The following is a 27,604-nucleotide window of genomic DNA, read 5'->3' as shown; positions in this document are numbered from 1 at the left end:
TTGAAAAAATTACATAAATTAGCTTGATTGCTAGTGAGTAGCAAGTCCTACTGACCTACTAAATCTGTTTTTTTTTAATGGATAACATTAAAAGTAAGTGTTGTTTTGGTTGATTTAATAATTCAAACAGTGCCTACCTGAGTGATATCATCCACTGTAACAGAGCCGGGGTAGGCCTGGAGTGTGCTTTTCATGACAAGTCAAGACACATTGAAAGTTAACTGATTGATTGAGACAAAATCATTTGGGAGGGGGTAGGGTGGGGAATGCAGAGTACTTCCTAAATTGATAAGGCATATTTTTCATGGAAACTACATTTAAAAGAATCTTTTTATTAAGGCCACTTTTTGACTCTGGGGGCACAAGGGCCGGGGCTCAGGCCCGCCTTGAGTCCTATCTGTGCACGTGCCTGGTTCCTTGTACTGGAGACATTTTTCATTGTTTGCAGGACTAAAAATGCATATTACTCTATAAATTCTGACAATGACTGATGGATTTGAGTTCAGGACACCTCTGACTAAAGATAAACTTAAAATTAAGCATTTTTACAGTATCAATTTAGAGAAATATGTCCCTAAATTCACTATTTGATGGCTCCTGTTAAACGTTGTATTTCAGATGCTGGCTGTCTTGTAATGAGAACACACGTTTCGCTATAGCTAAGTTTCCTTTGAAACTGTCCGCACTTGTAATGTCTGTAACATCCACTAGAGGGCAGTGCAGTCTAGACAAACGTCATCCTCTCAATGTCTGTTGATTAGCTGGTGCTAGTTGTACCCTGCATTATGGATGATATTAATGATGTTGTTATTGGTAATGACAATAGGTTGTGTTTTTTGCACATTATCAACTCTATGAATGTGCCATTTTGTGCTGTCACAAATCAGAGACGGTAACTGTGTTTAAGGATCAGTTGAACTGACATTTGTAATGATAAATTTAACGTCCAAACATTCATCACATCAACATTTCCCTGATCCAAACTAAAAGCTGAAGCCTCTGCTTTCAGTTTGTGTTGATTTTGGCGCCCCCTGTGGACAAAGCACTACATTTTCTCTCTTTGCTGATCTTGTCTTGTAAGTCATGTTTTCTGATGAAAAATCGATGTGGAAAATATAGAAAAAGGGCTGATTTGGCAGCCCAAAGTTTATTGCCTCGTCCAGCAGTGGTTACAGGCATTAAAAATAACTATAAAGATAGACTCAATCTTGTTGCTGATGGTCTTGTTTGCGTTTGTAGCTCATGTAGAGGCATCAGTATTCATTTCAGTCTGTTTCATAACCAACAAACTTAACTTAATAAATGTAACATTTCATTTCTTTAAGTGCATAACTATTATGGACAATGACTCCCACCTTCTTTATAACATGCTGGACAATTTGAAGATCAATTTTAGCAACAGACTTCTCCACCCCCGCTGTTCCACCGAAAGATACAGGAGGTCTTTCTTACCTCAATCAGGCTCTACAACACATCTGCACATGCCAAATATATTATATTTGGCATGTGGCATTTGGCCATATATATTTACATCTTTTAGGTTGTGTTATGTGTGTTATCCTATTGGATTATAAAATGTTACATCATATCACTATTAATACAAATGTTCTTCTTACTTCTCATAACGCACTTGTAATGTTTATAACATCCACTAGAGGGCAGTGCAGTCTAGACAAACATCTTTCTCTCAATGTCCGTTGATTAGCTGGTGCTAGTTGTACCCTGCATTATGGATGATATTAATGATGTTTAAAGAGTGATGCACAGATAGTAACCCCCCCCCCCAAAAAATGTCCCTCCTAAATGTGAACATTAGCTGAGGTCGATGATGTTTCACCTCTCATTTAAACATGTTATGTAATAATAAAATACTCAGGCCTGTCAAAATACCGTGTGTTGTTCAGTATATCCTGTAATAAAAAACTAGAACTCAACATTCTTGATTATGTTTGCAAATGTGGCAAAAGAGGTTTGTAGATGCCGACAGTCCAGTCAATTACAGCACATGTGACCAGTGCACATGTTCTGCCTTGTGTCACTTTATCAGGACACTTTCATCCTGTTGGCACTCACAATACTGAGCCATGTGACAAACCATGATGGCATGGTGTTGTTTGGTTTTGATTGTTGACTATCAGGTGATAAAAGAAGTCTGACAAAGGGCCACTTCACTGTAAACATGCTGCAGCTCCACACACTTTGGTAAACTGATCTCGTACATCAGTCCATTTGTACGATGGCTAACGGTAAAGAGATGACAGGAAATGTCTTTTCTTCTTTGTGCTAACACAAGATTGATGTTTTGTGGTTTAGCATAAATATCCCAACAACTATTTAAGAATTGTGTTACATTTAAATGCAGACATTGTCCCTTAAGAAGGCGTTGCAACTTTCAATATTGTATGCCCAGCACTAATCACAAACAAGTGCTAATTAGCAGATATTAGCATGCTAACAAGCTAAACTTAGTTGGTGAGGTATACCTGCTTAACATAAGCATTTTCGCTGTGAGAATATTAGCATGCTGATGTTAGCATTTAGCTCAAAACACTATACAGCCTAGATGAGCTGCTAGCATGACTAGCATGTTGCACTTTGCTAATCAAACTTTAACCAAACTGAACGTGGTTCTGTCGTTAACTAAACGTGAAGCTAATTTCTAACTCTCACACTAAATGTAGATTAAATGTGTTTCCCACCAAGTATCTGAATAAAATGGTGATGACTCCTACGAATCTTTTGCTCCAAATGATGTAAAAAAAACACTCTTTTTAAAGGACTGTCGATCCAAAATTGTTTTCACATTAGCTCAATTACTGGATATTAATAGTGCAGTAAAAAACACATCAGTGCTGTTAGCAGTTTGTTGTCTGCTATTACAGGGATATCTGTCTACTGATAAGAGATAACAGATGACTTTATGGCTTTATTGGATGTTTGTTTTCCCCGTGTTCAGCACAATTGAAAATCATATCATGGTAGCATATGAATGATCAAGCTAACATGTAATTTTCGCATTTTTGTAAACATTGAATAGTTGGCAAATTAAAAGAACTGTCTACAATAAGGATAACACTGATTACTGTTACAATAATACAATTTTTCCTGTCTTGTGAGTTGTAATGTGCAGCACGAATCGGTTTTTAGTCAATGATACATGGCTGTATTTTGTCCCTTGTTGTTGTTGTTCTGTATGATTGAATGCAGCTTATAATACTCACACAGAGACTAACAACATGTACCACACTGTACTCGGACAAGACACGGCCTAGTAACATATTGTACTATAGAAAGGCCGACTGCAGCTGGAAAAGTGAGATCTATACTTACCTTCCTGAGTGCTCATTGACCTCAGACACTATGTCATTTTGTTTCTGATCCTCCAATGCAGAGCCAAGGTTTTGCAGCCCTCAATAATCCTGTCAATCATTATTCCTCTTTTACACCGATTGCTTTGTTACGATACACTTTTTACCCTCTGGAATCTCAGTATTGGAGCAGTGATTTCATTCATTCATTATTTTCTAATAAGCATCTTGAATCATCTGAAAAGATAGTAAATCACCAGGTCGTGTTCCTGCTACAGATTAGCAGAATTGAAATCCAACACGCTAATCAGTCAGGAGGGCGTAATCGGCACACTGCTTGTTTACTCAGCCCAAAGTGTGAAACCTGCAGCGGGGAATTTCCCATAAATTCCAATCATGATTATTAAGCAGAAGCCTTGAAATAAACTGACTGTTTCTGACAGGAAAACAATTCTCTTTGATGTCTCATTTGACATCTTATATATCTCAGGTGACACCCCTGACCCACTTATTCAAAGCAAAGGAATCATGGTATTAAAACATTTGTTGAGATTTCGCTGATATAAATGAGGCTTGGAGGAGGCTAACCAGCGTCACAGCTTTGCCCTTTGTCTTAACATAGAAATTCAAAGTCCAACTGGTGCAGTAATTCTTGCTAATTCTACCTCTGATCAAGTATTGGGTGCAACAAAACTTTTGGAAGACACTTGGACTTTTACAGAAGAAAAAAACAAGAGTAAATATTGACATAAAAATGGCTGAATTCCATGTAGCTGCTTCAGTTTCAAGGTCCTGGTATTGTACATGCTGACCAATAAGAAGCAGTTGTTGCTTACTTGGACACCAGTCAGAACAGTGCCATATTTAATGTTAGTAACTACCATTGTTTTTCTGCAATGATAAATAAAAGATCAGCTGTGCAGGTAGACCATAGTGTACAGTGGTTTTAAGTACCTTTAAAGTTGGCCTACTTAAAGGAGCCCTGAGGCGTTTCTTGTAAACAAACAAAGGTTATGTTTGTGTTGATTGATACTTACTGAAACAGAATGTGTGCAACCTGCATGTCTAACAAATGTGTCAAATACATGATTCTTTCTTTTCAAATAAACCTAATTTACTATATTGTCAATGACTTAACTGGTGGATTTTTGATTTACCTGGGTGCATTACTGCCACCTGCAGATCACTGGGGTTGTGTGAACCACGGCCAAACCATGCACAAAAGAGAACAAATAGGCACTCATTTCCAAATACACTCCTCCATATGGCTACTAGTGGTCACATTGGACCTTTAATACCCACATTGAGCCAGACCCTGCTTCAGAATGTCATATTTATTTTCATAAGAAGACACAAAAATATATCTCTTTAATACCTTTATGACTGCAAAAAGAGGACGCTTTCCACGACCAACTTATAGCTTAATGATTTAACACTTTGCACTTTGACACTGAAGATTCTTGTTAAAGAACAGATGTGTACACTTACAGCCTCTCTACTACCTATGATTTAACATTGACTCACAATGATCACAGCATTTGAGTTATAATGTCATGTTCTGATACTATTTCCGTTATAGTATCACCTGAGCGAGCAGGGTGGAATTTGTTATTTGCATATTCAGCTTGTACTTTTATGAAATGTATAAATCCATTGAGGGGCGCGGGGTTTAGCTCAGCGGCCTGTGTACATGCACAGCCCTGGATGCAACAGCCCCAGGGTTCAACTCCGACCCTCTGCCCTTTGCTACATGTCATCCCTACTCTCTCTTCCTCATTCTCGACTCTATCCACTATCCTTATCAATAGAGGCAAAAGGCCAAAGAAAAAATCTTGTGAGTGTTGCAAAACAGGACGAATCATGCACGATGCATGCATATGAATCAGAAGTAGAATAATAGTTCTTGTTTGCATGGGGTTTAAAGTTATTCAAAGTGTAGCTGAAGAAACTGTGGATTCTACAAAAAAAAGTGAACATGTTATCTTAAACAGAGTTAACATGTCTGTTACTATTGTGTATCCCGCAGTGTCAGACACACACATACAGCACCGGGCCAGCCAGGTCCGACGGTGTGCAACAGAAGCCTGTTGAAGATTGGATGTTTTGGGCAATCTCAGCCTCTCTACACTTCACAGACTTCCATTAAACCAAAGCCAAAATCAATTATTGTGTCGGAGACTGCAGGGAAAGTACACTGTCAGGACACACTAACACACACACACACCTACACTGCTATATGGCAGCAGGTGACACTCTTTGTGGGACCTTATATTGTATTCTAAACTTGATTGTCTTCAGGCACCTGCTGCCCTTTCCTCAGCTGTGAAGCCACTGGATTTGATACACAGAATAAAAATCATGTGATGTACTTTCTAATCTCATCAAAGTTATAAAATTATATTTGGCCAGACACCATCGGCCACAAGTGTAAGTGTGTAAAAAGTCTCTCCCGCCCTCCTCCACCTGATCTCTTGATCACGGTTCTCCGTCCATCTCTATCAGTGAAGGTAAGACGCACTCTGCCAATAAACAGCCAGACACCTGCTGGCCGTTCACATGTTGCACATGTGCCTCACGTTCACAAAGATATCAGCAGATGTGTGGAGAAGTTCTAAAGATATCTGTTATTGCTGTTAAGATAACTGCAATATGTCCTTTGTGCTACAAGTATACAAAATGACTTCTTTTGGGCAGATTGAGGCTGATCTCAGCAGAAGAGCGACTGACAAACACCACTCAAAGCCGCCGTCACACAGCTTTTTTTAAAAGATCAAACCACACTCGCCATTGCCATTAACCATAATTCACCATGGTCACATGGCTGGGAAGCTCAAATAACAATTATATAAAGAATAATGTTGTACAGTATTTATCATTCCTCTACCTTCCGACAAAAAATGGAAAAATAAAATCCAGTGAGAAATAAAGCCATATTTCAAGTTCTGACATCTTTAAAAAACCCATGAGCTAACATTATTAAACAGCGAGCATTAGCATGTGACCACTTCCTCACTAAAATTACCTTTTGACAATGTCGCACAATATGATTCAAAAGTTTTCAATTACTACCTGACGTCAATGTTAGCTTGCATTACTGTTCTAGTTAACAGTAATGTTAGCTAGCTGTTAGCTACGTACAGCAATGTTACCTAGCTGTTAGCTACATACAGCAATGTTTCTTCCTTTCTCAGGACAGTAGCCTACTGTAGCTAACATTCTTAACAGTAATGTGCAGGTAGGGACGGGCTGATCTGGCATCTCTGTGATTATATTTTTGCACATTGTTGCATTTTCAGGCCTAGAGCTGGTATGATTAAAAAAAACAATAGAGATAATATTGAAAAAAAAACCCAGTAATGTTTGCTAGCTGTTAGTTAGAACAGTACTGTAACTAACATTACTGTCCTAGTTAACAGTAATGTTAGCTAGCTGTTAGAACAGTATTGTAGCTAAGATAACCATCCTAGTTAACAGTAGGCCTAATGTTAGCTGGCTGTTAGTTAGAACAGTACTGTAGCTAAGATTACTGTTCTAGTTAACAGTAATGTTAGCTAGCTTTTAGCAACTTACAGTAATGTGAGCTACATCACTCAGGACAGTAGGCCTACAGTAGCTAACATTACTCTCCTAGTTAACAGTAATGCTAGCTAGCTGTTACCTAGGGCAGTGACATAGCTAACATTACATTAGTTGAATGCTAACGTTAGCTGTTGAGATTACCTCATTTAAATAATTTGCAACCATGAAACACGGCAGTAAATAACAGCATTTGAGCTTCCCATCTTGAGAGAGTCTAAAGAAGAAAATGGCCATGTGAATATGATGAACAGGCTCAACCTTGTCTAAGAAAAGTTCACTAGAGTTCATTTACCTCTAATGTCAAATGTCAGCACGTTTTAAATGACACCTTTATCTGCTCCACAGGGAAACATGTTATCAGCTGTAACACTAAAGATCTCTCTGTCCAAGTCATTTGTTGTTGACGAGATTCAATTTAAAAGCCTTTGTTGATGGATAAAGAGCTATTATAAAGGCATAATAATTCATGTGTAGTCATGTAAATATCAAGGGTAATAGATAGTCTACTGATGACTCAAGACTTTCACCAAATGAACATGCCTTAAAACTGAAGCTCAACATGAACCTAAATATGAGCTGCAATTTTAAATCTCACTGTTAAACGATCTGTTATAATTTTTAATGGCTGCTTAATTGTTGGAAAAGAAATATGTTTGATCCAAACTTCAAACTCTTAAGAAAACTGTTTTCCAGCTGTTATCCACCCATTAAGATTCATGATGCGTTCCTTATGCGCTATCATTTGAACATTATCATGTTTTATGGCCTCATTCAGTCATTTTGAAAGACCTCATTGAGCAGCTTAAAGACACACTGCCTGGTTTTGTCTCAGTGTTCAAATATCATCAAATTTCCTCGCAGCTAGCTGTCAGTGTTTTCAAACTCAACACAGTTCACCCTCGAGATATTAGTGCCAACAGTGAGCTGGTTTGTTTTTGGCTGTAACAAAATCAGAGTGTATTTTTACTAACTCCAACAGACACATGACATATGATATTATTTTAGGAAAACGATATGATATAACAAAGATTGCAAAAAGACTCACATTTTCTGATGACTCACATTTGGTTTATTTTAACATCTTGATCAAAGTGTAACCACTTCCAGTAATCATACATGTCCCGAGTCAGGGTCAGGTGAATGATCAGCTGAGGCAGTTGATGGATTTTAAAAGAGTGTGAACATGGCTTCATAAAGCATAAAGGGGATTTCAAGGTTAATTTGACAGGAAACCAATTAAGCTTTGAGGCGTCCTTTCACATTAAGAGGGTCGTTTAATTTGATGCTTTGCAAGTGACATCTGGCAGACGTCTGTTCTATGTTAATACTGTTTTTTTTTTAATTGAATGACACATAGCGTTACATTGATCTGTGGTTCTGCAGATTTTAAGACATCTGTCAAAAATCCTCCAATGCAACATCACAGTTAACAAGTAGTTGGTTGAGAAAGAGGAGCATTTAGCTACTGGAGTGCAAGATATTGACCTCAGAAGGTGGTGGGGACCAAAAAAAAAAAGATAAAAGAATTTCCACACCACAGCAGGGACACAGTACAGTGGATTATACTACGAGCTGGAGCCGTGCAGCCTGAAGCTTCTTGCGTTTTTTTGTTTGTGTTTGTTATCTACTCTCAAACCCCAGTTCGGAAGAAATGGGCCTTACTGTGTGGAGTTTGCATGTTCTCTCCGAGCATGCGTGGGTTCCCTCTGGGTACTCTGGCTTCTTCCCACAGTCCAAAGACATGCTCGTTGAGGTCAGTGGTGGCTCTAAATTGCCTGTAGATGTGAGTGTGAAAGGTCGTCTGTCCCTACTGCCCTTATTACACTGCGGTTCCGCCTCAGCGCTGTAACAAAGCTCCACCGTCGTGCAGGCTTTACCATTTTACATTGGACCAAGCAACGCCGGTGTAAAGCCGCCCCAGTGTGTGTTTTTACTCCATTGCAAAACATAAAAAAAGGAAAGATCTGGACAAATAATTTTTGATTTATAAACTGCTTTTAAAAAGTCTGCATGCTGATGCAGTGGTTAGCGCTGTCGCCTCACAGCTAGAAGGTTCCTCGATCCCATCCCGGGCCTTTCTGTGTGGAGTTTGCATGTTCTCCCCGTGCGTTCCCTCTGGGTACTCCGGCTTCCTCCCACAGTCCAAAGACATGCGCCTTAGATTAAGTGAGGACTCCAAATTGCCCGTAGGTGTGGGTGTGAGTCTGTCTCTATGTGTCAGCCTTGTGATTGGCTGGTGGTTAGTCCAGAGTGTATCCTGCCTCTCGCCCAATGACAGCTGGTATAGGTTCCAGCCTCCCCGCGACGGTGGACAGGATAAGCGGTATAGATGATGGATGGATGGACGCACTCATGGCGCATTCTGAAACGAATGCAGGCGGGGTTAGCCAAACACATCCCCTGCGTTTTGCTTTAAATACAGTACAAAGTGTTTTATACGTAGGACCAATACTCCTTAATTAGATCTGCACTGAATGCTATAGCAGTGTACCATGACCTTGTGCAGACTGCTCTCTCCGAGGACTCAATGTTTACATCATCATGGCGAGAAAGAGCACAAGTTTTTTTTGCCTCAGCGGAGGAAGTAAACACTTCTGCAGAATATTTCCTCCCCTCACTTTAAAGAACACACTGGTGCTCATGTGTCACAGTGACTGATATAAGCTGTGCTGTTTACACTGACAGTTACTGTGCAGGAGCCAATGAAATACAGCTAATTACATGCTGTGCATCTTGGGTTTTTACTATACAGATGCCAAGAATGGAGACAGATTGAAAACCTTCCCTGTGCATGGCAGCTGTGCACCTCCTGGTGCTTAAAAAAGGAGGTTATTGGGGGGTTGTTGCAGACTTTAATCAAATTGGTGGGAATAAGGTAACGGCTTTCTGAATGAGGTGTAATTAAAGTTTTCTTTCCTCTGATTGGAGAAAGATCAATTCAAGGTGAGCCCCTTTCATAGTCCTCTTTCTCTTTCAGCCTTTTCAACCGCCAGCCTTCAATCCTGTCAGCCCCCTCCTGTTTTATTCCCCTAGCCCCTCTCTCTTTTTCACCCCCCCCCCTGCCTTTATACCACCCCCCTCCCTCTGTTGTCACTAAGCTGAAGGAGGGAACTGAGAGCAAAGTATGTGGAGTCCCTCCCAGACACTCCAGTGCTGCTTAATGGGGATCTGCTGCTCCACAGGCAGGCACATCTCATCTGTGATCTCCTGCAGTCAGAGGAACTTGGATCTGATCAAAGATTCTTGTCGGTGAATCCTCGGAGGCTGGTAGAGAGTGAAGAGAGGAGGGAGAAGAGATAGTGAGGAAGGAGAAGAGTGGGGGAATGTGTCCAGTGCTGTAAAGTGTTGAGAGGGGAAGGCTGCAGAGAAGTGTGGGCTGGGTTACACTGGCACTTAAAAAGACGCTCGCTTCGGCTTTCTGTGCATTTCACCAGCAGGCAGGCTGGGAGGCTGAGAGCGGAGACGTGAAGGAGTGCATGAGACAACAGCTCCAGGGGAAAAGGTGCACTCTCACTTCACTGGAGCAAGTGTATTTTTAGCTCCCAACTCTTCCACTTTACAGTTATTTCTTCCACTCTGTCTGTGGTGGACGCTCATCATGGGCAGGTTTGTGTGGACGGTGTGTCTGCTGCTGCCAGTTTTTGGACTCGCTGTGGATCTGCGGGAAGAATGGAAGCCAGGGACTTATACCAACACAAATGATAGTGCATTAAAGTTCCTGGATGACTACAACACAACAGCCGAGCAGGTGCTATTCTACAGCGTGTCTGCCAGCTGGGACTACAACACCAACATCACAGACCACAACTCGAAGCTTCAGGTAGGGTAACTCCCAAGAGTCTGGATCTATTTTTTTCTCACACGCTGTTATTATTCGCTCATGTACTGGCACTGAATGCATGCATAGTTAAGTTATGAATTGAGCATTGGAACCCTGCTTGACTTGAAAATCAACCCCTATTCATCCCTCTCCAGAATGACACGCTCAGTTTCCTCCTGCTGCAGCCAACTCAGCTTGTGTGTTACTGGAAATGTAAAACAGATCTGAACACCTGCAGTGCAAACGCGGTCAAGTTTTGAACACATTTCTAGGAGGTCGTGCACACTATTATGTTGTCTTTTTTATTAGTTTAACTGTGTTTTTATGATGTTCTCTGCTTGATGCAGATTGTCCACCTGCTGCAGGCGGCTGTTTTACGCACACTAGCAGCTTTTATTGTCCGACGTTGCAATTTTTGCAGCTATAAAATGCCGACAAGCTGTAGGACGTTACATTTATGATAGTCAACAATGGTTGGACTGTTTTATCTTGACATAAGGGTGTAACGTTTGAATAAACATTGAAGATAATGGTGCAGGATACAGGTTGAAACCGCGGAGGTGTGACAGCGAATTCACTTCAGGCAATTTAACAAAGTCATATTCATGCAAACAATACAAGCTTTCTCACTCATACACAAACTCACAAGCGCAAAAGCCTCTATTTCTTCCCCTCTGCGTGCTTGGACAGCTGTCACAACAGGATTTCAGTACACGATCCAGGCTCTTGTCCACAAAGTGAACAGGTGTAGAAGTAGCCCCCTCCCCTCCGCCGCGCTAGTGTCAGCAGGGTCAGGCCGCAGAATGTGTTCCGCTCCCCAAAATGCGTCGGGGATTTAAGGTGAAAGATGAGGCCGGATTGAAGCTGCCGTGTACGAGGGTGATTTTTTTTCTCCCCCCTGACGGTTCAAAGATGGGATCAAAGTGGATCAGAGCGCCGAGCTGCATCTGATGTGGCAGCCAGGGGGAGCAGGGTGAAGCAGCCTGACAGAGACATGCACTAATGATGGGACTCCACATGCTTAACTTTCATAACATTCAAATCATTACGAGAAAACTGCAGATTAAACTACAGCATGTGCTCATGCTAACATTAGCATGCACAGTTCCTCTGCAGCTTCAGAGGTGAGGGTGATTCTGTTCCTGAATGAGGACGAGTTCACACACTCTAACCATGCTGAATAATAAGTGAGTAGATATCAATGACTGATATCCTTAGAAACGCCAGCAGCCTTCAAGTGTCGAACTAGACGCGAACTAGAAGCTTTTATTTTGAAATACTATCAATCCTTTTTGGAAACCTTTGCTGATACCGTCTTCTCCTTACAAATTGCAACACTGATTGCGGGCTTGTATAACACAAAGACCTTGAAGGGGAAGACGATCAGCAGAAAAAAAAAGCCATCTCAGTCTTATCTTTACTGTCTTTCTGTGCAGGAGAATGTGATTATCTGGGTGTTGGCGGGCTGGAGAAAACGATTGAGAAAAAAGACAGGGGGGGAGCAAAGGTCAGAGTTAATACTTCAACTCACTGTCACCGGTTTTCCCTGGTGCGGCCTGTTATTTCAGTGAGAGAGACAGATAAGAGAAGGCTTTAATGGGAACATCGCTGGAGAGGAGCTACTGTGCTGTCAGGCTTTGCAGGATGTGTTGAGCAACTGGTGAGCGCTAACTCATTGCTCTGCGGTTACATCAACATTAGTGTGTGCAGATATGAGGAGTGTGACTTAGATAGCAACATTTACAGGATGATTTGCATTTTTTTCACCAAAACATAGGCTTGGAACGCAATAAAATACTTTATTCTCACAATTTAAACATTAAACGTGCAGTAAATGGGATCCACCGTGCAGCACTACTCCATCATTTTAAATAGGAGCAATCCAGGGACAAACACATACACTATCTATACAGCTTTCTACACTAGCCTTGACTCCACCCATTCCTCCAGCTCTGTCATTATAACAAGAGCATCTGCACTGTGTCCATGACCTTCCACAATGCCATAAAGAAAAGCTCCTGAGATTAAATGGAGGCCATGTACGAGCATGTGTACACAGGACACAAAGACATATTTTACAAATATTATCCTTGAGCGAGGCCTTTTCTGTCCCGTCCTCGCTCCCCGGAGACAGATCGAGCCTTTTATTGATCCCACTGGGAGGATGTTCTGGTACAGCTGTCAGGGAAGAAATGGAGGCATGTTGCAGGAAGAGGAGTTTAGTAACGGCATGTGCGGCCGTGCAAGCCTTTGCAATTATTAGATGAGTAAACTAAAATATTGACTTAATAAAGGCGTGACATTAACGGTCAAAATGTTTTTGTAATGCAGCCAACAGCTGATTAACCCAGAGACTGTTGGAATTAGGTGCAGTCTCGGAGCTTAAACCTGCATTCTTTCTATTGACCATCAGGGAGCGACGCACTGGGTGCAGTGATTAGGTCATCTCTGTTTAATTAATTAACTCAGTGATCATTTTCTAACAAGTTTCTGGTCTTGGCAAAGAGGTTCCTGGTTGTAATTCCGGTTCGGACACAGGGGGCCTTTCTGTGTGGAGTTTGCATGTTCTCCCCATGCATGTGCGGGTTCCCTCCGGGTGCTCCGCGGTCCTCCCACAGTCCAAAATCATGCTCGCTAGGTTCATTGCTGACTCTAAGTTGCCCGTAGGTGTGAGCATGAAAGGTTGTCTGACTCTATGCGTCAGCTGCTGATCAGTCCAGGGTGTACCTCGCCTCTCGCGTAATGACAGCTAGGATAGGCTCCAGCCTTTTGTCAAAGGATTTTGTAAACGTGTTTTTAAAGGTGAGGTTTGAGGTTTTCTGTCTCATCGCTGTCAGAGGCTGTTGACATTTTCTTTCCCATTCTCCGTCTTTAAAACTGTGTTACATTTAAATTTTTCCTTCCGTCTTCAGTTTTGTAGATCTCTCTGATGTTTTTGTCTCTTTTCTTTTTCCCCTCGGTAAACAGACCAACATCAAATTTACCGGACTTCTTTCGGCGGATTGATATGATTACAGTTAGTCCTCTGGACTTTGTGATTAGAGACGAATCCCTAGCAACGGTCTGTTCTTCATAGCAACGGTCTGTTATGTAGGAATAGAAGACCTCGGAATGCCATAATTAACCAATCAGAATCGAGTATTTAACACAGACGTGTAATAATGTAATATTATGTTCAATTTGAAAAGATCCAGTTATCTGATCCTGAAAATGTATCCAATATTATCATGAACCGGCCGAAAGGACCCCATGATGGGGTTAATTAGGATCCCTTTGCTGAATGATTTAATGTCACTGTGCCAAAACACTGCTGGGAAATAAATGACAAAGTATAAAAGCACCTGAGCTTCCTGTTTTCCCCTGTGCACTCGAGGGTCACCCTAAGGTGCTGGTAGTTTTCCCAGTGTGAGACCTTCACAGGTCAGGGGCAGGCCTTTAAAATGTTCAGAGCGACTGCATGAATGAAGCGATGAGGTACATTACCATTGCCTTTCTCCTCCACTTGTCTTCAGGTAACCGCGTCCCTTGAGGAGCAGGCCTTCTCCTCAGCTTGGGGGGCAAAAGCCAAGGAGGTCTTCACTAAGGATGTTCTCAGCTCTCTCACCCCCAGTGACCAGAAGCTGATGGGAAAGATCATGATCCTGGGAGCGGCCAACCTGCCCCCAATCGAAAGAAAAGATGTGTGTATAATAATTCTAGTTGGAAACTTCCTGAGACCTTTTTGATTTTCACTTACATCTCTCCCTCTCGTCTCCAGTATAACACAATCCTCAGCACCATGGACAACATCTACTCGACGGCCAAGGTGCATCCACAGCCGAACATAAGCTGGAGCCTGGAACCTCGTGAGTAAATACAGCAAAACAAAAATGAATTAAATGCTACAAAAGGAACAGGAAACGAGAAGCTTTGAGGAACAGGAAACAAACAGCGACGTGCTTTAAGAGGTTTAGATCTTATCTTGCGGAGGGAAAAGTAACAGGGTGGGCAAAATGAAAGGAGAGGAAGTGTTATGGATGTGCCCGTGAGTGTTGAGTTAGAAGCTAAAGGAACAGCATGTCGGTAGCTTATAACGCTGTGAACAATGGATGTGTGTTTTGTTAGCAGCAAAACTAATGGTGAGAAACGCTCGCCAAGAAAAACACCGCACGATCGGAGAGCAAGAACTATTATTCCTACTGAAAATGATTCAAAATAAATAAGTAATTTTACTGTTGTTAGAGAGCCGATTGTTGGTTTCTTAGTCTTGGAAATGCTCTAAGCTGGAGCAGGGTCATTCAAAGTGTGTGGTACATCCCTTCACGAAAACAATGTGTCATTATAATAACAGACGGTCAACTTTTCCACCATTTCAACCATCTTCTGTCTCCTTTACCTCACCTTCATTTCCCATTTAGAAGATTAATGTTGTTTTAAGTGGCGCTCAAAGTGTCGCAGAGTCGCCATAACTCAAAGATAATCTCTTGTTTGTGTCCGTTCTGGCCTTAAGAGAGCATGAAGTCATCTTAACACCAATACATCTTCGGTGTTTTTAGGAAAATCATACAGCCTTTGAGTTAAGTTCGTACACACTTTTCTTTGTGACTTGGTTGTGATGGGCTCTTATCTTTCATTTCCCCAGATCTCACAGATATCATGGCCAACTCCAGGAGCTACAAGAGGCTGCTGTACGCGTGGGAGGGCTGGCACAACGCATCAGGGGTCCCTCTGAGGAAACACTACCCCAGGTTTGTGGAGCTCAGCAACAAAGCCTCAAGAGCCGATGGTAAGACACTCCCTGTGACCTTTGACATCGCAAGCGCAAGATTCAAGATGAAATGCTAAAGACATTTTCTTTCCTGTTTAGGATTTGCGGACACCGGAGCAGACTGGCGCTCTTGGTATGAGACTGAGACCTTTGAGCAGGACTTAGAGCAGCTCTACAGGACCATTGAACCGCTCTATCAGAACCTGCATGCTTTCGTGCGCCGCCAGCTCTACAAGCAGTACGGCCCCAAGTACATCAACCTGAAAGGACCCATCCCCGCCCACCTGCTCGGTACAACACAACATTACTATGCTGCTAACAAACAGGCTGACAATAGCCATGAATATTTGCTGAATGAAATAAGGAACTGTGTGAAAATAGTTTGTGCAGAGGAAAAGTTTTGTTGTTTAGCTTGAGAGAGGGCAGAGAGATATTTTTGTCAAGGCAGACGAGGGTATTCCATTTTTTCATTCGCCAGATTTGTATTTTATTTCAACCTTTTTCTTGCACACTTACCTTAGAGTTGAACAGTTACATCAAAATAGATGTGTGTGCGCTATAGTTGCATTTTGCCATAAGCCCAAGACACAACCATGACTTTTTTAGGGCTTTACTTTATGATAGATGGAGGACCAATGTGTCAGTAATCTGCAAGTTTTCTTCCCTAGCTGAAGTTGCCTTTTTTGATTCTTCATTTATACCTTCAACAGAACTATGGTAAAGTCGAAAGTCTCAGTTATGTTTTCTTTGGCGGCACCTATGGTGATAGATGGTAATTGCGGGAGCACACTTCCCAGATATCCAGACAGTGTTGCATGTGTGACGTCCACGGTTGGCTCCGGTTTGTACCTCTTTTCCTCGCTGAAGGTCGCTTTCCTTTTCAGACTGTTTGTATCTGTAGTCATCGATCTTTTCTTTGTTTGTTCAGACATAGTAGATTACTGTTTACTCGCAACACTTGCCGTGTGGTCAATGTTTCCACACCTAAGAATGTTGCAACAAAGCTGTCACTTGTCTAATTTTTCCATCAATATTCACCTTGAAATCAAGAGAGGATCTTAGAGGATCTTACCTTTTTCACCTCCCAGCCTGCGCCAATAATTTTCATACAGTCCCTAACATTAACAGCCATTGTACCTATGCATTGCACTGAAGTCTTGGAAAATCGAGGAAGATGTAATCAGCCATCTGCGCTGATCTCATTACAGTGAATGAGGCATTTCCTATGGTTCCTCTGAGCCGAGTATCGCATGACAAGACTGGTTGCTAAAGTGTGTTTTCTTCCTCACCCTCAGGAAATATGTGGGCCCAGACCTGGAACAATGTTTATGGTATGATGATCCCATTTCCTGACAAACCCAACATGGACGTGACTGATGAAATGGTCAAACAAGTGAGTAAAGTGACTCGGACGGATTGTAGGACAGAAAAGATGCCTCCTGTGGGCATGCGGGCACAAAAATGGAAGCGCAATCTGGAAATGTCATACATCAAACCTCTGTGATTGTTTCTCCTTCACAGGGCTATGATGCCGACCGCATGTTTCTTGTGGCGGAGGAGTTCTTCATGTCCCTGGGTTTGGAGGAGATGCCTCAGGAGTTCTGGAACGGGTCAATGTTAGTGAAACCTGAAGGTCGAGAGGTCGTGTGCCACGCGTCTGCCTGGGACTTCTACAACCGCAAAGACTTCAGGTAAAACACATTCATTTAGATGCATGTACTATGTAGGAAGTTAAAGTTACACCTTATTTGTTGCTGCATAAATTGAAAATAGACTTAAGATATATTGAGATTATTGTTAGACAATAAAACTGAGAGTTAGACCTTCAAATGTGTGTGAAGGCGACTTATGGACTGATGTTTCATCATCTAGGATCAAGCAGTGTACCACAGTGACGATGGAGCAGCTCTTCACCGTGCACCACGAGATGGGTCACGTCCAGTATTACCTGCAGTACAAGGACCAACCTGTGGGTTACCGTCGTGGAGCAAACCCCGGTTTCCACGAGGCCATCGGCGATGTTTTGTCTCTCTCTGTTTCCACACCAAAACATCTGAAAACCATCAATCTGCTGGAAACTGTGACCTCTGACATTGGTGAGGGGAACGAGACGATCCATGCCACTGAAACACCCTCCCACACAACATTTAGATTCATTCTTATATATATTGTTATTTACACTGTGTTTCTGCAGAAACTGATACGAACTACCTGTTAAAGATGGCTCTGGAGAAGATAGCCTTCCTTCCCTTTGGCTACCTGATCGATCAGTGGAGATGGGGTGTGTTCAGTGGAAAAACACCTGAAGAGCGCTACAACTCTGACTGGTGGTACCTCAGGTAGGCTTTTATACAAACCACTTACAGGAGATATTTCACGTTAACTTGTCTGTGAAGGTTCTCAATCATACAGCTCATGGTAGTTCCAAGCTTAATGGGTTGTTAACGTGAAACTCTAATCCAAAAGGCAACTGGACTTGGTTTTTGAAGTTCCTGAAGACGTCTCATCCGAACTGAAGAAGCCTTTTGAATGAGAGCTGAAATGAAACTTGAACCAAGTCCAGTCACCTTTTGGATTCATCTTAGAATTTCACGTTTACGAATAGTTTGACATATTTGGGAAAGTTGATTTAACACTTTCATGCTGAGATGGATACCACTCTCAGTTTCTACCAAATACCTAGCTACGTCTAATAGCCGATTAGCTTAATGTAGCACAAAGACTGGATACAGTACAATAACAAAATCAAACTACTATATCTAAAGCCCACGTCTTTGTTCTTTAACCAAAGTAAAAAAAAAACATCAAGGGGTTAAATCCTTCACTACTTGGCTGGGTGCAGTAAATTCCTGGAGCTTCTAGCTTTTTGTTAAGCTAAGCTAATCAGCTAGCAATAGTCCATTGTTTGAAACATCACACAAGTTAACAAAAAATGACTCAAGAGTGCAGAGTTTTTTAGACTTTTTAGAAAACTTTCATATATATTAACAGCTTTTTGTTCGACAATTTGTTAGCACTTGTTCAGCAGTGTTAGCATTAGCACTGAATAAACTCAAACATTCGCTTTCTTTTAGCTCTGTTTTGGTCTCTACCAACTGATGTCTGACTCCGTAGCAGCTAATAGCTCCAGTATGTTCAACAGCTAGCTAACATTGTCTGTTTGATGTTTAGCACGTCATGTACAGGGATCTTTTAGTGCTGCGTTTGTAAAACCCAATCGCCAGCTTCGGCCAAAAACACGCTTTGATGGGGGGCCACACTAGTCAGATTGCGGGCTGGACAGCTTAACGATGATTTGAGCCTCCTGCTGAGGGGAGCTGCAGATTTGAGCCATCTCTATGCACAACCTCTTTCATAATGTCACACTGACATTTAAATATAGTTAGCATGAAAAAACAAACTGTTGTAGCTGCTTTCATTTTACATTGAGTAAATTAAGTTGACACATGGTGAGACTTGTGCGGTAAAAACAGATCAAGTCCAGCTGCTCTGTTGTAACAACAGACGACTGGTTGCACCGTCTGGGACTTAAACTTAAGGGTATTTGTGAATGCAGGACTTCCTGGAAAAACTGAACAGATGCCCAGCTGACAATTATTGGAATCTTCAAACTGGTTAAATAAGAAAAAACTTGTTTCAGTTATGTAACCCATGCCTTGTGCTCTAAATGTGTCTCTTATTCCCTTTTAAAGGACCAAATATCAGGGCATCTGCCCGCCCACCAGGCGCACAGAGGAGCACTTTGATGCCGGGGCGAAGTACCACATCCCTGGAAACACGCCATACATCAGGTAGCACCATGATCCAGCACCACTAATATGTGAAAGTTAACACTCAGGATAGATAGTTTGGGGCATTGAATTTTTTTACAACATGTATTAAAGCTTGAGTCACACTGACCAAAAAATAAAACAACTTAAATTCCATTAGATTGACGCAGTGCTATTTTTGTGCACAACGTGTGTGTGTGTGTGTATGTGCCTGCACACACACACGTGAAAGAACCAGGGAAATAACTGAATGTGGTACAGAGAATGAACATGCAAGAATGGCCGGTGATCTGGGATTTAAGGTATTTCGTACTGTAATCTGGACTGAATTACAGGCACTGCATTTCATTACAATACCCCTACAATAACAGGAAGTAAAGGCGGGAGGCTCGATTAGAAAAGCCTCTGACCCCTGATAGTTCCTTTAACAATGTGGGGACTGAGAAATACCTAAACACACATGTTAGATAATCAGAAGTCTTTTGTCCATCTCCTTATGATTTGAATGTTAGAGAAAAAGTTTGAAAGTGTGCGTAGCATATTGCACACCAAAGATTTCTTTCAAGCATTTCTTTCCCCCTCAGGTATTTCGTCAGCTTCATCCTGCAGTTCCAGCTTCACGAAAAACTGTGCGAGGCAGCCAATCACACAGGTCCCTTACACACATGTGACATCTACCGCTCTGCAGAAGCAGGGGCCATTTTAAAGTATGTAATCTGATTGGACCGCCATTGTTTTTATCGCAGAGCATTAATAATGTTTATTTAAGCAGTGAAGTAACAGAGTTTCATTCTACCTGCTCCAGGAAAATCCTCGAGGCTGGCTCCTCCAAACCTTGGCCTGAGGTTCTCCAGGAGGCTATCGGCACCAACAGGTTGGACGCCAACTCGCTGATGAAATACTTCGACCCCATCATTCAGTGGCTGGTGAAGCAGAATGTGAACGAGACCTTGGGGTGGCCTGACTTCAACTGGGTACCTCCCATCCCTGAGGGCTACCCTGAGGATGTCGGTAAGAAATTAGTTGCAATCCAAAATCGAAACATAATCATGAAAGTTTCTGTAAACTTTCCTGATATCGGTCTTGAATCGGGTGTGGTTTCACTCAAGTATTTTTTACGAAAAAATTAAATACACCATAAATTCCACAAACCAATAACAGCAAAAAGTCACAAAGCAAGGTGTTTACAACTAGTGCCTCTTTGATCCAAGTATCGAGAGCTGATATTTTAAGACAAACTTCCAGACGCTTTAAAAAAATAGCTTGTAAGAAAATAGAGATGGGCTAGAAGAAATTGTGGCTTGTTAAATTTCTTGCTGTCTCTTCTAAAGTTTCCTCTGCGTGCACACAAACAGATTAGTAGTGCTTCTTTTTCATGTGAATATATATCTCAATACGCATCCTGCATTTCACCTGACGTGCTTGTCTTCCTCTTGTTTACCCAGACAAGAACACAGATGAGCTTGATGCGAAGACATTTTTGTCTGAGTACAACGAAACTGCCGAGGTGGTGTGGAACGCCTACACCGAGGCCTCCTGGAAGTACAACACTGACATCAACGAAGCCAATAAGCAGGCCATGGTGAGGCTTCTGACTGACCTACTCCACCTTAACAATTTTCAAACATTATTTCAATTATTTTTATTAATGATTATTATTTCAAACATCAATGATGTGTGGAAGTGTCAGTGAGTCACTAATCAGCCCATGATAGCATGTTTCTACCTGTCTACCTCATTATCTGCCTACCTACCAATTGTCAACCACCCTCCCGATAACCCTTATTCTACTGTCACATGATGTGAAAAGACAATAATGTAAAAGTCTTTATTATCCATCTCTAGCTTGAGAAGAACCTGGAGATGTCAGCCCACACGCTGAAGTACGGACAGAAGGCCCGTCAGTACGACACCACTGACTTCCAGGACGGCTCGGTAAAACGCATCATCAAGAAACTCAGCGACATTGAAAGGGCCGCACTGCCGTCGGCACAACTGGAAGAGGTGTGGTGGAAAAAGTTTCAGTTTGACCAGTTCTGTTGGTTGAACTAAAGGACAGTTGGATAGATGTTCGTCCTTAAGAATAAATTACAGAAAACCAAAACCCAGTCTTAAAACATTATAATCTCATGATGATGCTGCTCAGAGGGCGTCTACAAAAGAAGAAATCTATGCTAGCTTAATTTACCAAAGCAAGGATCAAGCCATATAAGCTGCCTTGTGAAGCTAATAAATTAGCTAACATAAGCCTGTAAGAACATTAATGTAATCTGAAATATTAGTAGTAGTAGAGTGTATCTAGTAAGTTTTGATATTGTTTTCATTGTCAAGCCGTGATAATCTAACTTCCTGCTAAACTAAAATCCAGTTAGACCATGAGAATGTGTTGGAAAGGCCACATTATAAAAAGTCAATGATGTTGTGTAGGAAAAATATGGACAAATACTTTGGATTTGTTTTTAAGCCTGTTTTTCCACTTGTCAAGAGAAACTAGACAAGAGCCAGCTGAAATAAATTTGTTTGCCTGTGTGCTGGTGTGTTGTAAAGGGACGACTCTTTTTCAGCCACACAGAGCTCTAGGACCTGTGTACAAAGGAATACATTTGTTATACTAACCAACTCAAGGATGGTTACATGCCCACACCCTTTTTCCTTCACCTGGGCACCCTGTAGAAAGCTGGCAAATTGAAATACCAGATATCAGCTGCTAATGGTTTCAGCACTAGCTAACGTTTGGTTCATGTCTCTTATCTTTCAGTACAACACTCTTCTATCCAACATGGAGACAAAGTACAGTGTTGCTCAGGTCTGCAGAGAAGATGGGAGGTGCCATCCACTGGACCCAGGTAAGACTATGACATATACTGTATATCAGTCCTGAAAATAACGAGTATAGATAAATGTGTAGCAAGCAGTGCCATAATTGCTTGTTTAAATACTGCTTTCAGATCTCCAGAAGATCATGGCAGAGTCCAGGGATTATGACGAATTGTTATTTGCCTGGAAAGGATGGAGAGACGCTGCTGGCAAAGTACTTCGCACGGATTACAAGAGATATGTTGAACTGGCCAACAAAGCTGCCACACTCAACGGTATGACCTTAAAAAGCAATTTCACAACCACCTTAAGACTCTTTCTGATCTATCTTGCTTCAGAAAATCCAATAACTTTGTCCTTGGATTGGAGAATTAAATTTTTTAGAGCAAGGTCTTTTCTAAAAGAGAAGATTAGATTTCGTCTTGGTGGAGCTAAAGAACAACGTTTACACATTTCCATCAGTACTTGATGGAAAGTAGCTAATATAGATTGTCTTGGCTGTACTTACACAGCAATATTTGCTTTCATATAGTGGGTTAGACAATTGATGCCACTTTTATGTGTGTACAATAAATATTTAACTTCTAAGAGCTGCCTGTTAGCTTAGCATAGCACAAAAACAGGAAACCGGGGGAAACAGCTAATAGCTACCCTGTTGCTGTTAAACAGGAACAAAATGTGCCTACCAGCACCTCCAGGGCGCGTTTTATATAGTTTATTTGGTTCTTTTAATCTGTACAAAAGCAGAACTCCAAAAATATAGTTTATGTTGAGGCCAGAGTCCGTTTTTTGAGGAGGCTCTGCTGTTAGCTTAAAACTTGGTCAGCTAAAAAAATAGCTTGGCATGTAAAACCCTCCTGCTGGGTGGAAAATGTAATGACACTTGGACAGTGTAAGGCTAGCTGCTTCCCCTTGTTTCCAGTGTTTGTGCTAACAGAAGCTAGCTAGCGCTAAATTTATGAATGTGGTTTCCTCGAATAACTGGGGCCTTTTTGTCTGTTTTTGCTAGTATATGCTTAAGCTAGCATATTTTTTTGCAGATGATTTTGGTAAAAAGTTAATCAGACAACTGGCTAAACATAAACACCAAAAAGTAGCTTGTTAGCTTCCCCTTTAACTGTTCATTTGACATGCAGGCCATTTCTGCTTCTTAAGTAGCTTCGCCCAAAAGACATGTTAGCATTGCCCGCATTACTGACTTAGAAAACACCTAACTGATGAATGCTTACATTCCTGGTACTGTGTTTAGGTCACACTGATAATGGGGCTTTCTGGCGCTCCCTGTATGAAACTCCCACCTTTGAGGAGGACCTGGAGGCTCTGTGGAAGGAGCTGGAGCCTCTCTATCTGAATGTGCATGCGTATGTCCGCAGGGCTCTGTACAAAAAGTATGGCCCCAAGCACATCAACCTGAAAGGACCCATTCCTGCTCATTTGCTGGGTGAGTTACAAATTGAACATTCAGTTCTGTCTTTCTTAAATCTATACTATGTGTTGGCAAAATATCTGGAGTTTAACGCCGCCCTCAAAGATGTATCTTTGATTATGCCAGCCTCTCAGTGGTTGAGGCTCAGGTAGCTTATGCCAAACAGCATTTCAATCAGTATTTCACTAAGGAATTTAAAGGATTCTGACACCCTCCATTTATGTGGAAGCATACCGCATTGATATTCTGTCGTTGACTGCAGTTGCATTTGGATTTAGGCTGGATTTAATTTGCTTTCAGAGGCGTCGAGCGTGAGATTGCGAGTGACAGCTCGGTTTAACTCTGGCAGAGGTTGTAGAAATAGGATGTATGAATGCTGTCTTCTCTCCACTCAGGCAACATGTGGGCTCAGACGTGGTCTGGCATAATGGATCTGGCCATTCCTTACCCGCATGCTACGCAGGTTGATGCCACTCCAGCCATGGTAGCACAGGTGAGTAAACACATGAACCAGCTGTTACATAATGATGATTGCTGCACACATGAATGAACCGGGACTCACAGGAAGAACACACTCTCACACACACACTCCTGCACTCTTTCACCGCTTGCCATGCAGCTTTAGAGGTCTTCAGAGGTGAAAATACGATTTTTCATAGCAGCCATTCATAGCTGACATGAAGAGTACTGAATTCATAAATCTCTTTATACACATTTTAGAGGGAAGCAAGAGTGATACCTCCTGTCCTCATAAAACCTTCTTTGCTTACACTATGTGCAGTCATCCAATTTCTAAACAAAGCTGTGTCCAAATGTTAAATATCTCATTGCCTGTTTATACAGTATTTATGTGCACATATATCTAAATCCTCATTGTTACTCTTTCTCTTCTGTTCAGGGCTGGAACGCCACCAGAATGTTCCAGGAATCGGACAATTTCTTTACCTCGCTGGGTCTGCTGCCGATGCCACGGGAGTTCTGGGACAAATCCATGCTGGAGAAGCCGTCTGACGGGCGCCAGGTGGTGTGCCACGCGTCAGCATGGGACTTCTACAACAGAAAAGACTTCAGGTAGAAAAAAAATAAAAAAGGCTCGGAAACCAAACTCAGAATGTGAGATGTACAGCAGAGGAAACACTGTAAATATGGGGATGAAACAAAACAAATATAGCCAGTCTAACACAAGCACAGACAGCAAAAAATGATAACGTCTTGAGCTCTGCTTCTGCCGGAGAGGATCAATCCTCTTTTTTTTAATACAATACACAGCATTGAGTACCGTGTTGAAAACGTGTGTTCAGCCAGGAAGATGTTTATGTTCACAGCTGTAACCACGCCCTTGTTTGTTCCTCCAGGATCAAACAGTGCACTGTGGTGACGATGGACGACCTGATCACGGTGCACCACGAGATGGGCCACGTCCAGTACTTCCTGCAGTACAAAGACCAGCCCGTGTCCTTCCGCGACGGAGCAAACCCCGGCTTCCACGAGGCCATCGGCGATGTTCTCGCCCTGTCTGTGTCAACGCCCGGACATCTGAAGAGCATCGGCCTGCTGGACAAAGTAGAAAACAACCACGGTGAGTGGCCACGACCACGAGGGCTGTATGTTCATATGAAAACATGTTTTGTAATAAGCTTGTAATTTCTGTGTTTCTGTCCCCTCCTCTAGAGAGTGATATCAACTTCCTGATGAGCATGGCGCTTGACAAAATCGCCTTCCTGCCTTTTGGCTACCTGATGGATCAGTGGAGATGGAAGGTGTTTGACGGACGCATCCCATCGACTGAGTACAACAAAGAGTGGTGGAACCTCAGGTAAAGCTGATGTTTATCAATTTAAATTAATATTAAATTAATTAATTAGTGAGTGCTAGATTGATTGTGTAATAAGTGATTGCTTAGTTAATTGTTTATCTAAATAACAACATTATATCTCGTCTTGATTGCAGAATGAAGTACCAGGGCCTGTGTCCACCTGTCACCCGCACTGAGGACGACTTTGACCCAGGTGCAAAGTTCCACATCCCTGCTAACGTGCCCTATGTGAGGTAAATCTTCATCAGGACACACAGGGCACATTGATAACTGCCTGGATGTACTTCAAGATAAGATATAAATGTTGCACAATAGAAGATAATGTGCTTTTGCTGACATGGTTAAAAAAAAAAGCTATCACCATTACGAGCAGTTTCTGGTTCCTGTTGGCACAATGTTAAAATAACATGTTTGATGGTTTCCATCAGGTACTTCGTGAGCTTCATCATCCAGTTCCAGTTCCACAAGGCTCTGTGTGAAGCTGCCAATCAAAAAGGGCCTCTACATACATGTGATATCTACAAGTCGGCAAAGGCAGGGAAGCTCATGGGGTAAGTGCACACGACAAATGACACCACGCATAGTGTTCCTTTATGACGCATACATATCCCATGGTGCATTTGTGACACGAAAAACTCTTCTCCCTCTCCTTAATTAGGTAATGGGTGTCATTTATATATGTACATACAAATCAGCAATCAACCCTTTATACTTGAGGGAACCAGACATTATTGTGGCTCTGAGCTACGGCTGTTATGAAAGATGTTAGTATTCTCCATGCAGGCAGCTGTTGAAATGTGTGATCGTCTCCAACACACACTCTTCCTTCTGATCCTCGTCTCCTCTAACCGTCCTCTCTGACCTGCTCTCTTCACAGTGATGTGATGAAGCTGGGCTTCAGCAAACCCTGGCCCGAGGCGATGGCCATGATCACCGGCCAGCCCAAAATGAGCGCCCAGCCGCTCATGCAGTATTTCCAACCTCTCATTCAGTGGCTGGAGGAAGAGAACAAGAAGAACAATGACGTTCGCGGGTGGCCCGAGTACGACTGGAAACCTGAAAAAAGTACGTCCAACAAACTCATGCAAACACATCCTTTCATACTTCCATAGATACACAAATAAAAGCACACACATGCAGGCAGGAAATGTGTGTCAAATGAGTTTTCCAATCTCCAAGCCAAATGTGTTTTGAACTCCTTCCCAGGAGAGAAAAGGCGGGCGCAATGTCTTCACACAGAGGCATTCATGTTGTTTTCCTCCTCTGCCGAGGCTTACAGTGGGATCAATCTGCGGCTCCTCTTGTTTTACTGATGAGATCCTGCTGAAAGGATGCGCACAGATTAGATTGATGAGATTCTCAGCAACAGAGTGAAAGAGAGAGCTGGGGAAGAGATAGTGACAAGTACACAACAACAACACAAGAGAGACATGGAGAGTATAGACACAAATGGTGTTTACAACAACACGGAAATTTGGAGTCGACTCTCTGAGACAAAAACAATGTCATACTTAGCTATTCAAAAATGCCATCCTGTTACAAATTTCAGACCTGTCAAGTCCTTTAGGCATGTTGTTGTGCGGCATCTGCAGGCAGGAGGAGTAACATCTTGCGACAGTATTTTACCGTTGCATTCTTTTTGAGCTTCTAAAATTTGTGCCAGGCTCTAGATCTTTTTGATGAATATGTTAATGAGTATTTTCTGTGTTTTCCCAGCAGGTGAAACTCCAGCTACCAAAGTGGACTTCCTGGGTATGAGTGTGGACAGCGCAGGTGCCGTAGCAGGCCAGTGGATCCTGTTAGTGATCGGCGTGGTCCTCTTGTTGGCCACCATCCTGCTGGCCTACAAATACAGGAAGTCAAAAAAGCCTGAAAAGTCCATGTCCATGGTGGAGCTCAAGCAAAAGGACTAGTGGACGGTGGTGGCTAAAGGGCTGACGTAAGCCTGACTTACTGTAGCTGCTCGCACAGTGCCAACCTCAATGTGAACATCAGTGTTTGTGTGTACTGTATAGTACATGTGATCAAATCGCCCTTCTGTTTGGTCTGCCTCCTTATAGTCTTGTATATTTATTGTATACACTCGAAGTCAAATTATTTTTGCCTATGCAAAAGATTATTACACTTTTGTAATTTATTTGCAATATTTGAATGTTTAGGGAGGAAATGTTGTAAATGAATGTTTGTAAAGTCATTAATTGTGTCAGAATTTTTTGAATATTTGATTTTGTTTTCATTTTTATGTTGGAACCTCTGCATTTCTACAATAAAGACATGTAATATGTTTCTGACTACGTGCTCAAACAAGAATGATAATGGTT

General features: G+C 42.0%; 1 protein-coding gene across 2 annotated transcripts; it reads left to right on the top strand.

The window, feature by feature from the left end:
• The first annotated feature begins 10,346 nt into the window (after positions 1 to 10,346).
• On the top strand, positions 10,347 to 27,549 carry ace (angiotensin I converting enzyme (peptidyl-dipeptidase A) 1). Of its 2 annotated transcripts, none has more exons than XM_069664449.1 (25): positions 10,347 to 10,707; positions 14,220 to 14,387; positions 14,465 to 14,552; positions 15,329 to 15,472; positions 15,554 to 15,745; positions 16,750 to 16,847; positions 16,976 to 17,145; positions 17,327 to 17,550; positions 17,649 to 17,793; positions 19,147 to 19,245; positions 19,809 to 19,931; positions 20,030 to 20,235; positions 20,670 to 20,806; positions 21,070 to 21,228; positions 21,983 to 22,070; positions 22,173 to 22,316; positions 23,291 to 23,482; positions 23,863 to 23,960; positions 24,366 to 24,538; positions 24,823 to 25,046; positions 25,139 to 25,283; positions 25,418 to 25,516; positions 25,712 to 25,834; positions 26,161 to 26,348; positions 27,000 to 27,549. In XM_069664449.1, exons 1-25 carry the CDS (start codon positions 10,486 to 10,488, stop codon positions 27,194 to 27,196), a joined length of 3,846 nt encoding a protein of 1,281 aa, XP_069520550.1. In that variant the 5' UTR covers positions 10,347 to 10,485; the 3' UTR covers positions 27,197 to 27,549. The 2 variants fall into 2 exon arrangements, with proteins under 2 accessions (XP_069520550.1, XP_069520549.1); XM_069664448.1 differs by having other exon boundaries at positions 10,484 to 10,707; positions 27,003 to 27,549.
• The last annotated feature ends 55 nt before the right edge of the window (positions 27,550 to 27,604 follow it).

Source organism: Semicossyphus pulcher, unplaced genomic scaffold, assembly GCF_022749685.1.
Source record: "Semicossyphus pulcher isolate SPU_LCO1_2020_fin unplaced genomic scaffold, fSemPul1.0.p SCAF_16, whole genome shotgun sequence".
NCBI lineage: Eukaryota > Metazoa > Chordata > Actinopteri > Labriformes > Labridae > Semicossyphus > Semicossyphus pulcher.
This window is presented reverse-complemented; position numbering and strand designations above follow the sequence as displayed.

Coding starts and splice junctions, on each gene's coding strand:
- ace (XM_069664449.1), top strand. CDS start 10,486: ATGGGCAGGTTTGTGTGGACGGTGTGTCTGCTGCTGCCAGTTTTTGGA. Junction 23,961..24,365: donor CTCCAGCCATGGTAGCACAG/GTGAGTAAACAC, acceptor TCTTCTGTTCAG/GGCTGGAACGCCACCAGAAT. Junction 25,284..25,417: donor AAAGAGTGGTGGAACCTCAG/GTAAAGCTGATG, acceptor TCTTGATTGCAG/AATGAAGTACCAGGGCCTGT.